General features: G+C 43.0%; 2 protein-coding genes across 2 annotated transcripts; one reads left to right on the top strand and one right to left on the bottom strand.

Annotated features, from left to right (window-relative positions):
- The first annotated feature begins 280 nt into the window (after positions 1-280).
- LOC110780112 (bZIP transcription factor 17) lies at positions 281-3,625 on the top strand. The gene is made up of 2 exons (XM_021984540.2): positions 281-2,100; positions 2,868-3,625. The coding sequence occupies exons 1-2, from the start codon at positions 405-407 to the stop codon at positions 3,308-3,310; spliced, it is 2,139 nt and encodes a 712-aa protein (XP_021840232.2). The 5' UTR covers positions 281-404; the 3' UTR covers positions 3,311-3,625.
- Positions 3,626-3,882: 257 nt separating this feature from the next.
- LOC110780113 (psbP domain-containing protein 6, chloroplastic) lies at positions 3,883-5,323 on the bottom strand. The gene is made up of 3 exons (XM_021984541.2): positions 4,911-5,323; positions 4,484-4,800; positions 3,883-4,138 (listed from the first exon to the last, which is right to left on the bottom strand). The coding sequence occupies exons 1-3, from the start codon at positions 5,209-5,211 to the stop codon at positions 3,968-3,970; spliced, it is 789 nt and encodes a 262-aa protein (XP_021840233.1). The 5' UTR covers positions 5,212-5,323; the 3' UTR covers positions 3,883-3,967.
- Positions 5,324-15,257: the final 9,934 nt, after the last annotated feature.

Here is a 15,257-nt window from a genome sequence, read left to right as displayed (position 1 = left end):
AATATTAACTTTTTTCTCAATAAAACCAATTATTATAATATATATATATATATATATATATATATATATATATATATATTTTTTAAGAGCATATCCTTTCCTTTTTCACATGATCTAAATGTACAATCAATTCCAATAATTGAATATCCTACATGATCTCAATTTCCGTTAATTTTATTTCCATAATTGTAATCGTAAATTCTCAAATTCCACTTTAATTACAAAGACTTTTCCACACACAAAAAAGCAAACAAGTCCAGGCGCGTGAAAATTGGCCAACCACCCACTTGTCTAGATTGTCTTATCCCTCCCCCAAATCATTCTCCAAAACCCCCTTTATATAACCAAAACCTCCTCCTAGTTTCTTCTTCTTTAATCACTCTTCTCACCAAAACAACCAAAAGATGGAAGATCCAATTCCGTACGACCCGAACCCAAGTCCTCTCCCCATCCCTCCGCTCGACAACGCCCACCTCCACTCAACCGATTTCTTCCCGGAAAACTTCTCAATCGACGCCGACGGATACGGTGGTGAAGACGACGACTTCAACTTCGGCGTTGACTTCGATTTCACCTTCGACGACCTCTGCTTCGCTGACGATCTCCTCTCAGACCCTCAGGTTCCGGAGATTCCTAATTCGGATGTTTCTGACGCTTTGGAGAATCCTAATTCCGGTGATTCTGAGATTATTGGAAATCCTGCCCCTAGGGTTTACGATTGTTCGTCTCCTGAGGTGAATCCAGGTCCGATTTCTTCCGAAGAGTCAAATTTCGGGGTGAAATTGAGCTGCGCTTCGCCGGAATCTGGTAGCTGTAAGAGTAATTCGGCTGTTTCGCAGACCTTTCGTGGTGATTCAGGTAATAATAGCGATCGCGATGTTTCTTCGAGTTCTTTTGTTGATAATAATGATGATTTGTCTCCGAATAGTCAGATTAAGGTAGAGGAAATAGTTGGGAAAAGTAATCACAATGTTAATAATACTAATAAGAAAAATGGTGTGCCAAAGAGGAAAAAAGAACATGAATATGAACATGAACAGGTTGAAGAGAGGAGTAGTGAGGGTAGACTTAATAAGTTTAGGCGGTCGTCAATGTCGGAAAATATGAGTATTGATTTGGAAGGTGTTGATGGGGATGACAAGAAGAAAGCAAGATTAATGAGGAATAGAGAAAGTGCTCAGCTTTCTAGGCAGAGGAAAAAACAGTATGTAGAGGAGCTAGAGGATAAGGTTAGAGCAATGCACTCTACTATCACCGATTTGAATGGGAAGATTTCGTATATGATGGCAGAGAATGCGAGTTTGAGACATCAATTGGTTGGTGGTGGGATGTGTGCGGCCCCTCCACCGCCTCACGGAATGTATCCGATGGCTCCTATGCCTTACCCTTGGATGGCGTGTCCTCCTTATATGGTTAAGCAGCAAGGGTCACATGTTCCATTGGTTCCGATCCCTAGATTAAAGCCTCAGCAGCCTGCACCAGCACCTAAGGTTAATAGAAGGTCGGAGAGTAAGAAGAGTGAGGGGAAGACTAAGAAGGTTGCGAGTGTTAGTTTATTAGGGTTGTTGTTTTGTATGTTGCTCTTTGGAGGGCTTGTGCCGTTAGTTAATGTTAAGTATGGAGGGCTTGGTATTGGGTTTGATGGTGTGCAAAAGGGAAGTGTATTTATGGTTGATAAGCATATGGAGAGTAAAATTAGCAGTCATGGGAGGATACTTAAGCAGACTAATAGTTCAGACAGGCTTGGTCCAAATGGGAATTCTAGTGAGCCGTTGGTTGCGTCGCTATATGTCCCTAGGAATGATAAGCTGGTGAAGATTGATGGGAACTTGATCATTCATTCGGTTCTTGCCAGTGAGAAGGCTAAGGCAAAACAAACTGCTGAGGGGATTAAGACCAGTGAAGAAACTGGCTTGGCTATCCATGGTAGTTATCCACCTTATCCTATTCCTGGGCCTGGGAGCAATGATTGGAGACACCCTCATCTTGACAGAAATCAAAATGGAAGGCAAAGGGCTCTCAGCTCTAGTTCTTCTGAAGAGTTTACACCAGCTGGATCTGATGGCAAGCTACAGGAGTGGTTCCGTGAGGGACTTGCAGGTATTGATTTCGATTCTGTGTTGTTTTGATACTTTTGTTCTTCAGTTGAATGTGTCTTCAAGGACTACAGTAAATTTGTCTTTATATTGGCTGCTCAAGTAATAGAATTGGGTATGGTGATTTTCCGAAATCGTAGAGCATGTCTCCTGGAAAATATAGAAATAAGTTGTAACCACTCTATTCGTATTGGTCATGGGAATTTTTTTTGATGGTTAACTTAATTTGTTTTATTTGTTCAAGCCACTGTGGAACGTACGTTCTTTATAACTTTTTTCAGTGGTAGTAAAAATGTTGTTTTATTGGCCAACCACGCACTTTGACATGGGATGTGATGATTGATATAGCCTTGTGGGATATAACTTTTAACTTCTAGGCAAAAAGTTGCATGGTCGATAGTATGAGCCTATGAGGTTATTGCCTTTGCTGTTTGTCTTTCAAGCTTTGGCTTGGTAGCAGGCTTTACACATGGATGTGATGTGTCTGTCCTGCTGGAGGGCGAAGGCTAGACCGCTAGAGTCTAGTGACTCTAGTCTTTTTTTGATATTTGAGGATGGCATCAAAGCCTATAATATACGATTCTGCTGCATTAATGCAGGCCAGAAAAGGTGTGGATTGTGTGCTTTGTGCATCAGGGCTTAATAGGCTGTTAGTGAAAAGGCTTGCATTTGTTTTCTGCCATGTTGTATGTGCATACTTATGATTGAATAACTTCAATAAAATCTTGCTAGTTTTTGTACGTGATGTTGTATGAGTTTACGCTTTTGCAGGGCCTATGTTGAGTTCTGGCATGTGCACGGAAGTGTTCCAGTTTGACATCTCACCCACTCCAGGAGCAATAGTACCAGCTACATCCATTGTTAATATTACCTCGGAACGCCGCCAGAATTCTACTCGCCCTAACCGATCCAGGAATAGAAGAATCCTCCATGAACATGCTATTCCTCTTGATGGCAATACACTTAATGCTACTGAAGATCATGTGCAACATGAGCATAGTGATGGACTTCAGGGCAACAAATCCAGTTCTTCCATGGTTGTCTCTGTTCTGGTTGATCCGAGGGAAATCGGTGATGGTGATGGAGAAGGCGTGATAAGATCGAAGACTATGTCTCGGATCTTTGTGGTAGTTCTGATCGACAGTGTCAAGTACGTTACTTACTCTTGCATGCTTCCATTTATGGGTTCAGGCAATCATTTGGTGACAACCTGAGAAGTGCAGGAAAGAATAAAACGAGTGATGGATTTAAAGTATCCATCACCACAGTTTTGTACAGTATCAATCAATAGTAATGTAGAGCTTCTAAACCTTGTAGTGACACCTTTAATCAGCTGGTCTTTCCTCTGCTAAGAAACCTTTGTAATCTGGGTTCTTATCTTAATGTTGAGATCTTGGTGTACTAACACGCATCATTTGGCCTATCCGAGGATGCGTTTCTGAACGTTGATGGCTTGTAACTTATGATGTGTAATGTACTAATGTGATATATGTGCATCACTTTATTAAATTTGTATTTCTACTGATAAAGGTTCATACTTTGGTTCATCATGCTACTGCTCTATCCTTCAGACAACTATGTTGATCTTGGTTAAAGACGCTTTAGATGCACGCGGTTCATATTAATGCCAGATAAAAGGATTTCGGTTGTACTTTTCTTTGCGATGGTTAGGATGGGGCCTAGGATGGGGCGGCATTTGTGATATTTCGGCTTGGGTGTATTTTGGCACCTGAAGCACATCACATTATGACAGGGTGTTTCACAATTTCTTCACTGCACACAAGAATGAAGAATCTGATCTGTTAAATTATAGTCCTTCGTAGTATTACAGATTTACAGTAGCATACATAATAACAAGATTCAGGAGATAACTAAACTTGAAAAGAGTCTACTATAGCTTGCAGAGTTTTCTGGGAGGTCTGCCACTGTTTATCATTGGCACTGGCAACAACTAAGACGACTGTGCTTCCTTTTGCTGTTGCTTTGGCGATATTGTGCGTTCCTGTTAGAGCATATGGTGTCTCCAAAACATATTTGTAGTACTGCAACCACCAGAAACACAAATGGCCTAGTTATACTACCAACAACTGGTATTCGACACTAGGATAAACCAAGTTAAACTGGTGATAACTATGAGGCTATGTTCTTTTCACCGGTTAAGAAAAAGTTTAGATAAGGCGAATAAGTAAGTTCAGATTAGATAAGGGAAATCAATATCAATTCACAACAAAACCTCTCAAAATAAGCAAATGATTGAGCTGTTCTTTTTGGCTTAACTGCAGTTTCGGTTAAGTTAAGTTAAGTTCAGTTTAGTTAAGTTCAGTTCATGAGCATTCAGTTGAGTTCAGTTCAAGACCTAAGAATATGATGAGTAGAAGAGATCATACCGTCTGATCACCAAGCTTCTCAACAGAAGTCTCAATGAGTTCATCTGGATCAAGAGTGTTGCCGGTAACAAAAGGTCCGAGGGAAGCAATCAGCTTCTCAGGGCTTCCAATTTCTTCAATGGTTGCTTTAAGCTTGTTTGTCAGACGGATGAGAGGGGAAGCTACAACTTGTAACTTCCCTTGTTTCTCATCTTCAAATTTGACTTCAATCCATGGTTCTGCACACTTTGGTTGGCAATAATTCCCAGACAGTATGTTTGCTATTCGCAATTGCTTCCATGTTGGTGGCAATACAAATTGGTAAGGCGCTACATTCCCTGCAAAACCATCACTATAACCTTGCTTTCAATGCTACAATTCAATCAAAATTAAACTAGTTACCATTAACAATTAATGAATCAATCATCAGTAACAGAAACAGACTGACCTGCGCGAAGAGCAGGGGTGTCTTTAGAAGTAGCTTTGAAAAGAACCATTGAAGGATCAGAAGGCGAAGGTGGCAAAAAAGAACCAACATCAACATCTCTAGCTAGTGAAGGAGGAGGGACACTCAGTACAAGTGGAAGGAGAGAGATACCCGTTAGTAAGTCTCTTCTTATTACTAGCTTTCCATGTTGTTCTTGTTTTTGAGCATGTAACTGTAACAATGATGGTATTGTTAATTTGGATTTAATGGAGGTTGATGAAGATGAAGTGAGGGCCAGTTGTGTTAGTGAAGCAGTAGCCATGTTCGTGTCACAGAGGCAGAGAATGAGGAGAGAGAGAATATGAAGGTTTTGGATGAGGTCTTAATTTCAGTTGGGATTGGTTGGCTGAGAGATAGTCTCAGAAAGGAGACTGTTGTCAGCAGATGTGGCATTTCGGTTTTCATTTCGATTATCTTGAAAATAAATCTTTTTTATTCTTTTTTCCTTCTTTCGCCCTCTTTCGGAGTCCGGAAGTCAACCTCGTGGTGTCGGTCAACCTAATAACTTAGGATCGATTTATAATAATCTACTATGAACTTGAACTTAATAGTTGGATTATATACTACTCCCTCCGGCCCAAAATTATAGTCCCGTTTGACCAAAAATACGGTTTTCAAGAAAAATGAAATATAGCACATGGAAAAGGAGCGATTTCCTTCAATATTGTATAAAGATCCAATAATTCCCTGAATACGTTATGTTGTGGGGTTTTTCCGGTGAGATACCTTGGAGGTTTTCCGGTAACTTCTAAGGATTTCACAAGATTGTATTTTTATAGAGAGAGAAAGTAGAGAGAAGGCAGAGCAGCAATTGCTCTTGAATGTATTGATTGTGACCCCTTTTTCTAGGGAAGTGGAACTATTTATAGTACTAGGTTTTTGTGGGAATGACCTAATATTCCCTTTACATGATTGGGTAGGGTATGGGAGGAGGACATGTGTCCTTTCTCCTTACAATTCCCTGGCCCTTTTTGGCAATAGTGGGCTTTTTGGGCCTATTGTGCTTATTCATACCACTTGGAATACCTACTACTTAGGCCCCTTTTCAGGTATAGGTACATTACATACATTTATACATTCTTAAATACAAATACATATACATTGTAGATACGTAGATTGATACCCATGTTGTGGTCTAGTCTTCGTATGGTTTCTGCTTAGGGGGCGTAATACGTGCCATGTGTCGCATCCTCATTGGTACACGAAGGCATGGTAATTTTGCCCACAACATTTGCCCCTCAAGAAGGGCATTTCTGGAAACACTTTCCGGGTATCGCTTCTTGACCTTTGATTTGCATCTTCGTCTTTGGGACAGGTGTTGAGGTGGTGACACGTGTCACCTTTCTCCATTTTGCCCCTCCCTATATATAGAGGGGGGTAAAATTCATTTATTACATTTCGTTTTCACAGAGCTATTCACAGGCGATTTCCGGCGAACTCCCACCACCAGCAGGCGATTTCCGGCCACCGCGAGACTCAACCTGTTCTTCACCAAACTCAACCTGTTCTTCATCAAACTCAACCTGTTCTTCACCAAGTACTTCACAGATCTTTCAAGGTTAGTTTTCGCCTTTCTTCCTTGTTTTTGTTATCCCCTCGTCATTTTTTTTTCTTTGTTAGCGGCCGGCCTCCTAGTACTAGGTAAGGGTTTGAAGGTTTTAATTGAGATTTTTCCGCCGTTCGTCTTTTTTCGGGGCGGACGTCCAATCGCGTCTTTTTCTTCATTGTTGGTCACTCCTAAGCCGTGCTTCGTTCACTATGCAGAAGGCATGGCTAGAACCAAGAAAACGGCAGATCCTACGCGCCTGCGCTTGCGGGAGGAAACATTCACACCCCCTAGGGAGAGATATTCTTCCACCGCCCCGGCAGCCGACGAAGAATATGCCGAACTCTTTCAAGAGATCGATGAATATGTCGAGGTGGAGGAGCAAACGACAAGCTCGTCAGGGGGTACAGCGAGCCAGGCAGTGGGGGAGTCGAGCGTCGCTCCATCGCCATCGGCCGCCGAGGAGCAAGAGGCTGCTCCCCCGCCTATTAGGCCCAGAGGACGGGAGGAGGCCCAACTGCTTCCGTCGGAGATTCACCCAGACATAGGCTGGATGCGGTGGCTAGACAGGCATGGGGCCCAGATGAGGGACGACCTCTGCGTGGGGGAGGGGTACCAGATGCGTGTGCCGGCCGGTCTGGACTCGACCGTCAGCCTGCTTGCCGAGGGAGAATTCCCAGTGTATGCCGCATCCATCAAGCTCGGCATGAGATTCCCTCCACGTACACCCCTTCGTTGTGGAAGTATTAGATGGTTTTAACATTGGGGTGGCCTAGCTGACCCCCAACTCGTGGGCTGATATCTTTGGCTATATTGCCAAATGTGCGCTGAACGACGTGGAACCGTCTTTCAACGCTTTTCTGCATCTGGTCTCCCTCTCTCGTTCCCCCAGTGCCGCCAAAGGGTGGTTCAATCTGAGCAGCCGTGGTACATACCAGACAGTGGTCGGCAAGCTCAGCAAATGGCATATGTGGAGGAAAAGATGGGTCGTGTTTTACACAGACGGCCAGGAGATGTACGAGAGGATGAGCCGCTGGAATTGCAACGCCAACTATATGGACCGTGACGAGCCCCTCCCACCCCTTACTGCCGAGGAGTGGGATCAAATAATGGTCCTGTTCAAGGCCAACACTTACCACTTAACCGCTGACAAGACTTTCCATGTGCCGGCCGAGTGGTTGCCGCACATTAGTCAGTTTCGGAATGAGGCCTTTCTAGCGGCCGTAGGCTTAGGATATTCTATGACTCGAGGTTGTATGCCAAATTATGTGCCGTCCCGCGTTGGTCTATTCATTTTTTCTAACTTTGGATTTCTTTTGTTCACAGAGGAAGGGATGAGCAAGTTATCGGCGGCGGATATTGGGAAGGGCGACATGACCGATTGGATGGCCGACATCTATGAGGCCAAGATGCAGAAGGCCAAGGCCGAGTTGGAGGAGAAGGTGAGTATTCTCTTAGGTTGTCTTTGCAAGTTAAGCTTTTCCCGTCCAGTGTCTACAGTGGGCGTCTTTTTTAGTGACGAGCTGTTATCTTGGCATGTGACCCGTGTTTGCTAAGGTAGGCCTCGTCACTTTTTAATGACGGGCCCCTAAGTTAGTGTTTTTCTTGCGGTTGCCAAGGTGCGCCTCGTCACCTTTTAAGACGGGCGTCCCTTTGGTGACGAGCCTTTTTTTTTTCCGCAAGTGACTCGTGATTGATAGTGTACGCCTCGTCATTTTCGAGACGGGCGTCCGTTTTAATGACGAGCCACTATTCAGTGAGTAACTCGTGATTGATAGGGTACGCCGCGTCATTTTCGAGACGGGCGTCCTTTTTAATGACGAGCCACTATTATGTGAGTGACTTGCACTTGATAAGGTACGCCTCGTCATTTTCGAGACGGACGTCCTTTTTAATGACGAGCCACTATTCAGTGGGTGACTTGCACTGGGTACGCCTCGTCATTTTTGAGACGGACGTCCTTTTTAATGACGAGCCACTATTCAGTGGGTGACTTGTGATTGATAAGGTACGCCTCGTCGTTTTCGGGACGGGCGTCCTTTTTAATGACGAGCCACTATCTTGTGAGTGACTTGTGATTGATAAGGTACGCCTCGTCATTTTTGAGACGGGCGTCCTTTTGAATGACGAGCCACTATCTTGTGAGTGACTTGTGATTGAAAGGGTACGCCTCGTCATTTTTGAGACGGGCGTCCTTTTGAATGACGAGCCACTATCTTGTGAGTGACTTGTGATTGAAAGGGTACGCCTCGTCATTTTTGAGACGGGCGTCCTTTTGAATGACGAGCCACTATCTTGTGAGTGACTTGTGATTGATGACGAGCCACTATTCAGTGAGTGACTTGTGATTGATAAGGTACACCTCGTCATTTTTGAGACGGGCGTCCTTTTTGATGACGAGCCACTATTCAGTGAATGACTTGTAATTCATCACGAGGCCCAATATCTGACTGTCCTTTACGTTCTTTTTCTTTTTAGCAAGCTAAGGACGCGGCTAAGGCGTCAGGGAAGAAAAAGAGGACGACTCTGTCCCAATTGAAGAAAAGGGCCGTGCCAGCTGGCTCGGAGACTCCGAGTATCTTCAAAAAGCCCAAACCTATACCCCGCCGTCTGGTGAAGAAGGGCGAGTCAAAGGTTGCTGAGGGGGGTCCCCCTGATGACGACGAGATTGGCGTGGACAAGCCGTCTTTGGTTGTGGACTTGGTGTCCAAATCAAAGTCTGGTGGGCATCTTGACGAGTTGGAGGACCCTCTTTCGGGAATTCCGTCCGACGTCCGTTCTCAGATTCCTGCGGAGGTGGCCCGCCGAGCTAGGTCATCGGGCGGTAAGTATTATTCGAACGTCGTTCAGACGTATCGAGCCTCCTCTGGCAGCTCTTCTTACTCTCCGCGTCATCCTAAGGCCGTTGTTTTTCCTATAGCTAAAGACAAAGGGAAGGATGCAGCTGCTGCAGAGGACGAGAACGTACCCGCTACTCCTCACTATTCGTCAAAGGATAGGGTGGCTATATGCCGTAAGGTATTTAAGGCCGTCCCCGCAGAGTATGTTGCTTCTCTTCCTGGCCGCAAGACTGACGCCCAGTTTGGTGCAATCCAGGCCACCCTACTCGACGTGAGTCTATTTCCCACTTTGCTTGTACTTGTTTTTCTTTTCTTGTACTTGTTTTTTCTTTTCAAGTCATTTACTAACATGTAGCTCCTTTTGCAGTTGTTCTGCTGCATGGAATTCTGCAAGAGTTGGAAGACGCGCACTGCTGAGGAGCTCAAAGCTCAGGTGGCTGAGTCCACCCACCATGGCGACTATGCGTTCAAATCCATTGAAGAGGTCCGCCTGCAGATGCAGACGACCATAGACCTTCAAGCAAAGGAGGTAGCTTCATTGAGGTCTGACAAGGCCGAGCTGCTTAAGAAGATCTTGGCGCAGGACAAAGACATGGTGACAATGGTCGAGGAGGCCAAGACAGCGGCGGCGGAAATACGGACGCTTCAGGACCAGTTGCGGGAGTACCCTCAGGTCAAAGAGGCGGCTGAGGAAGCCGAGCATCTTCGGGGGGAGCTGGAGACGGCCATGTCGCGAGTTCGCACCTTGCGTGAGCGTCTTCTGGAATCCTATGATCAGGGGGAGCAAGCGGCCAAGGACGCTGTTAAGCACGCCTGGGAGAGCCACATGCCAGAGTATGATCTTGCGTGGTTCCAGCTGCGATTGGAACACAGTGCCGCTGTGTTGGCTGCTGAGCGTCTCGGTCAGCCGCCCCCTGAGTTTGTTGTTAGGTTATGATACATATGACAATACATAAATCATGCGGAAACAACCATTAAGCCAGGAATACATATTATTTACACATAATCATATAGCATAATTTAGATGCATACTCTTTGTTGCGTGCCTTCCCTAGCTGCGCCCGAACGGAACAAGAACAAGTCTTTAGGACTCCAAGTGTCGTCCCTCCGTAGATAGTCCACAGCACGTCCGGATCCGCCTTAAGATTGACCAACTAGAATCGCCCTTAAGGTACTAGAATTTTCGGCACTATTGAGCAAGGAATGTGGCTGAATTTTTCTCTTAAAACTCACTTTGAATACTTGAATTAATCTCTGAAAATATGTGACCCTAGGCACGTATTTATAGAGTTATGGAAAGGGAATTGGAATCCTAGTAGGATATGAATTAATTAAACTTAGAATCCTATAAGAACTCTAATTAATTAATTTATCCTTTTAGGAATAGGAATTTAATCATATACTAATTCTAATAGTTTTAGGAATCCGCAATGGTGCTTTGCTTAGCACTTTTCCAGCTTACTGCTCCTCCGTTGAGGCAGAAGACAAACCCAGACTGTGATCTGAAATCATCTTTGTCGGTTTGGAAACTTGCGTCCGTATAGCCTTTAACAATTAATTCATCATCTCCACCATAGACCAGGAAGTCATCTTTGTGCCTTTTCAGGTACTTCAGAATGTTCTTGGCAGCAGTCCAATGCGCCTCTCCTGGGTCTGACTGGTATCTGCTCGTAGCACTGAGTGCGTACGCAACATCCGGGCGTGTACATATCATAGAATACATTATTGAACCAATCAATGATGCATATGGAATCCCATTCATTCGTCTACGCTCATCAAGTGTTTTTGGGCACTAAGTCTTGCTTAGAGTCATTCCATGAGACATGGGTAGGTAGCCTCGCTTGGAGTCCGCCATTTTGAACCTATCAAGCACCTTATTGATATAAGTGCTTTGACTAAGTCCAATCATCCTTTTAGATCTATCTCTGTAAATCTTGATGCCCAATATGTACTGTGCTTCTCCTAGATCCTTCATCGAAAAACATTTCCCAAGCCAAATCTTGACAGAATTCAACATAGGAATGTCATTTCCGATAAGCAATATGTCGTCGACATATAATACTAGGAAAGCAATTTTTCTCCCACTGACCTTCTTGTATACACAAGATTCGTCCGCGTTCTTGATGAAACCAAAGTCCTTGACTGCTTCATCAAAACGTATATTCCAGCTCCTGGATGCCTGCTTCAATCCGTAGATTGATTTCTTTAGCTTGCATACCTTTTTAGCATTCTTTGGATCCTCAAAACCTTCAGGCTGTGTCATAAACACAGTTTCTGTTAAAACGCCGTTTAAGAAAGCAGTTTTGACATCCATCTGCCATATTTCGTAATCGTAATATGCAGCGATTGCTAACATTATCCGAATAGACTTTAGCATTGCAACTGGTGAAAAGGTTTCATCGTAGTCCACACCGTGGACTTGCCTGTAACCTTTTGCAATCAATCTAGCTTTGAAAACTTCAAGTTTCCCATCCTTGTCCTTTTTCAGTTTGAAAACCCATTTGCTTCCAATGGCTTGGTAGCCATCTGGAAAATCGACCAAATCCCATACTTGGTTTTCAGACATGGAGTCTAATTCAGATTGCATGGCTTCTTGCCATTGCTTGGAGCTAGGGCTCGTCATAGCTTGTTTGTAAGTCGCAGGTTCATCACTTTCAAGTAATAGAACGTCATAGCTCTCGTTCGTCAAAATACCTAAGTACCTTTCCGGTTGAGATCTATATCTTTGCGATCAACGCGGGGTAACATTTCTAGATTGACCATGATTCTCACCAGATTCTTCTAAAGATCTCTGAGTTTCATCCTGAATGTCATCTTGAGCATTCTCTAGAGTTTGTTGTTCGACTCGAATTTCTTCGAGGTCTACTTTTCTCCCACTTGTCATTTTGGAAATGTGATCTTTCTCCAAAAAGACACCATCTCGAGCAACAAACACCTTGTTCTCAGATGTATTGTAGAAGTAATACCCCTTTGTTTCCTTTGGATAGCCCACAAGGATACATTTGTCAGATTTTGGATGAAGTTTGTCTGAAATTAATCGTTTGACGTATACTTCACATCCCCAAATCTTAAGAAAAGACACATTTGGAGGCTTTCCAAACCATAATTCGTATGGAGTCTTTTCGACAGCTTTAGACGGAGCTCTATTTATAGTGAGTGCAGCTGTATTTAGTGCATGTCCCCAAAATTCTAATGGAAGTTCGGCCTGACCCATCATTGACCTGACCATGTCTAGCAAGGTTCTGTTCCTCCGTTCCGACACACCGTTCCATTGTGGTGTTCCAGGAGGAGTCAATTCTGATAGAATTCCACATTCTTTCAGATGGTCATCAAATTCATAGCTCAGATATTCACCGCCTCTATCAGACCGCAGTGCCTTAATCTTCTTGCCTAATTGATTCTCTACTTCACTCTGAAATTCCTTGAATTTGTCAAAGGATTCAGACTTATGCTTCATTAGGTAGACATAACCATACCTACTGACGTCATCAGTGAAAGTGATAAAGTAGCTGAAACCACCTCTAGCATTTGTACTCATTGGTCCACATACATCTGTATGGATTAAACCCAATAGTTCATTTGCTCTTTCTCCAACTTTAGAGAAAGGTTGCTTTGTCATTTTGCCAAGTAAACATGATTCGCATTTACCATAATCCTCTAAGTCAAATGGTTCTAGAATTCCTTCCTTTTGAAGTCTTTCTAAGCGTTTCAAGTTTATATGGCCTAATCGACAATGCCACAGATAGGTGAGATCTGAATCATCCTTTTTGGCCTTTTTGGTATTTATGTTATATACTTGTTTGTCGTGATCTAATAAATAAAGTCCATTGACTAATCTAGCAGATCCATAAAACATCTCTTTAAAATAAAACGAACAACTATTGTCTTTTATTAAAAAGGAAAATCCCTTAGCATCTAAGCAAGAAACTGAAATGATGTTTTTAGTAAGACTTGGAACATGGAAACATTCTTCCAGTTCCAAAACTAGCCCGGAGGGCAACGACAAATAGTAAGTTCCTACAGCTAATGCAACAATCCGTGCTCCATTTCCCACTCGTAGGTCGACTTCACCCTTGCTTAACTTTCTACTTCTTCTTAGTCCCTGTGGATTGGAACATAAATGTGAGCCACAACCTGTATCTAATACCCAAGAAGTTGAATTAGCAAGTATACAGTCTATAACGAAAATACCTGAAGATGGAACGACTGTTCCGTTCTTCTGATCTTCCTTTAGCTTCAAGCAATCTCTCTTCCAATGCCCCTTCTTCTTGCAGTAGAAGCATTCGGATTCAGAAGTGGGTTGACTGACCTTCCTCTTTACAGATTTGGCGCCAGTTTGCTTAGTTGGGCTGGCCTTGTTGCCACCTTTCTTAGCATTCCTCTTCTTTCCAGATTTCTTGAACTTGCCCCCACGCACCATAAGCACATCCTGCTTATCACTTTTGAGCGTCTTTTCAGCGGTCTTCAGCATACCGTGAAGCTAGCGTTTTGTCCAGACTATTCATACTGTAGTTCAGTTTGAACTGATCATACCCGCTATGAAGAGAATGGAGGATGGTGTCTATAGCCATTTCTTGAGAAAATTGCTGATCCAGCCGACTCATATTCTCAATGAGTCCAATCATTTTGAGAACATGTGGACTTACGGGCTCGCCTTTCTTAAGCTTGGTCTCAAGAATTTGCCTATGAGTCTCGAATCTTTCGACTCGAGCCAGATCTTGGAACATGTTCTTCAACTCACTGATGATTGTGAAAGCATCTGAGTTGATGAACGTTTTCTGCAGATCCGTACTCATGGTGGCGAGCATTAGACATTTCACATCCTTGTTGGCATCAATCCAACGATTGAGGGCTGCCTGACTGACCCCGTCGCCTGCAGCTTCGGGCATCGCCTCATCTAGGACATACTCCTTTTCTTCCTGCATAAGAACTATTTGCAAGTTCCTTTGCCAGTCAAGGAAGTTTTTCCCGTTCAACTTCTCCTTTTCGAGAATTGATCGAATGTTGAATGAATTGTTGTTTGCCATATTAAAAACTACAATTGAAAAGAATAAACAAATAAATAACCATTCACAGTTTCTCTTAATAAACTTAAATTCTAGCATACATGCATAATTCAATGTTTATTAAGCATTTTATTCAAGTTATGTGTTCCGGCAGGTGTGAATAAAATGATTCCAAGATCCTAAAATCATTGAAGAACTAAGCACAGTTTGTCGACTTAATCCTAAAACATCTTAGGTAAGCAAAAGCCTTTTGCTAATAGTCTAGAAACTATTCTTGGTTGATAGGTACGTCTAAGAACTTATTAGGTAAACCTATCGATTTTGCCACGACATAAAAGGACTCCTTACTTATATCGTTGAGTTTCACCAAAACTAACATGTACTCACAATTATTTGTGTACCTTGCCCCTTTAGGACCAATAAGTAACACCTCGCTGAGCGAAAACTATTACTAGATTGATGTAAAGGATATCCAAGCAAGTGTATATTTTGGCATGGCACCTTTTAACTCAATTTTTAAGTTTGGAACTTAAGGCTCTTACTATGTTGGTTAGATTTTAAGTGAACTAAAATCCTTAATCATGCAACATAATCAAGCTTTTGATCTCATGCATTTTAAGACATATTTAAAAGCAATAAATAACTTAAAACATGCATAAGATAAATGTGATCTAGTATGGCCCGACTTCATCTTGAAGCTTTAACTTCAAAGTCCGTCTTGAAAATCTCCGTGGGAGGCACCATTTTCTTCAAATAGGATAAGCTATAACTAATTACAACTATTTGATGGTACGCAGACCATATTTGAATTGAAAAATAACTTTGGTACTTTAGACCAATTACATTCAAATTAATGGTACGCAGACCATATTTTCTATCCTATTTGGGCCATACTAGTCACTTCATAACCTGCAAA

Source organism: Spinacia oleracea, chromosome 1, assembly GCF_020520425.1.
Source record: "Spinacia oleracea cultivar Varoflay chromosome 1, BTI_SOV_V1, whole genome shotgun sequence".
Lineage (NCBI taxonomy): Eukaryota > Viridiplantae > Streptophyta > Magnoliopsida > Caryophyllales > Amaranthaceae > Spinacia > Spinacia oleracea.
This window is presented reverse-complemented; position numbering and strand designations above follow the sequence as displayed.

Coding starts and splice junctions, on each gene's coding strand:
- LOC110780112 (XM_021984540.2), top strand. CDS start 405: ATGGAAGATCCAATTCCGTACGACCCGAACCCAAGTCCTCTCCCCATC. Junction 2,101..2,867: donor GTTCCGTGAGGGACTTGCAG/GTATTGATTTCG, acceptor ACGCTTTTGCAG/GGCCTATGTTGAGTTCTGGC.
- LOC110780113 (XM_021984541.2), bottom strand. CDS start 5,211: ATGGCTACTGCTTCACTAACACAACTGGCCCTCACTTCATCTTCATCA. Junction 4,801..4,910: donor CACCCCTGCTCTTCGCGCAG/GTCAGTCTGTTT, acceptor ATGGTTTTGCAG/GGAATGTAGCGCCTTACCAA. Junction 4,139..4,483: donor AGAAGCTTGGTGATCAGACG/GTATGATCTCTT, acceptor TGGTGGTTGCAG/TACTACAAATATGTTTTGGA.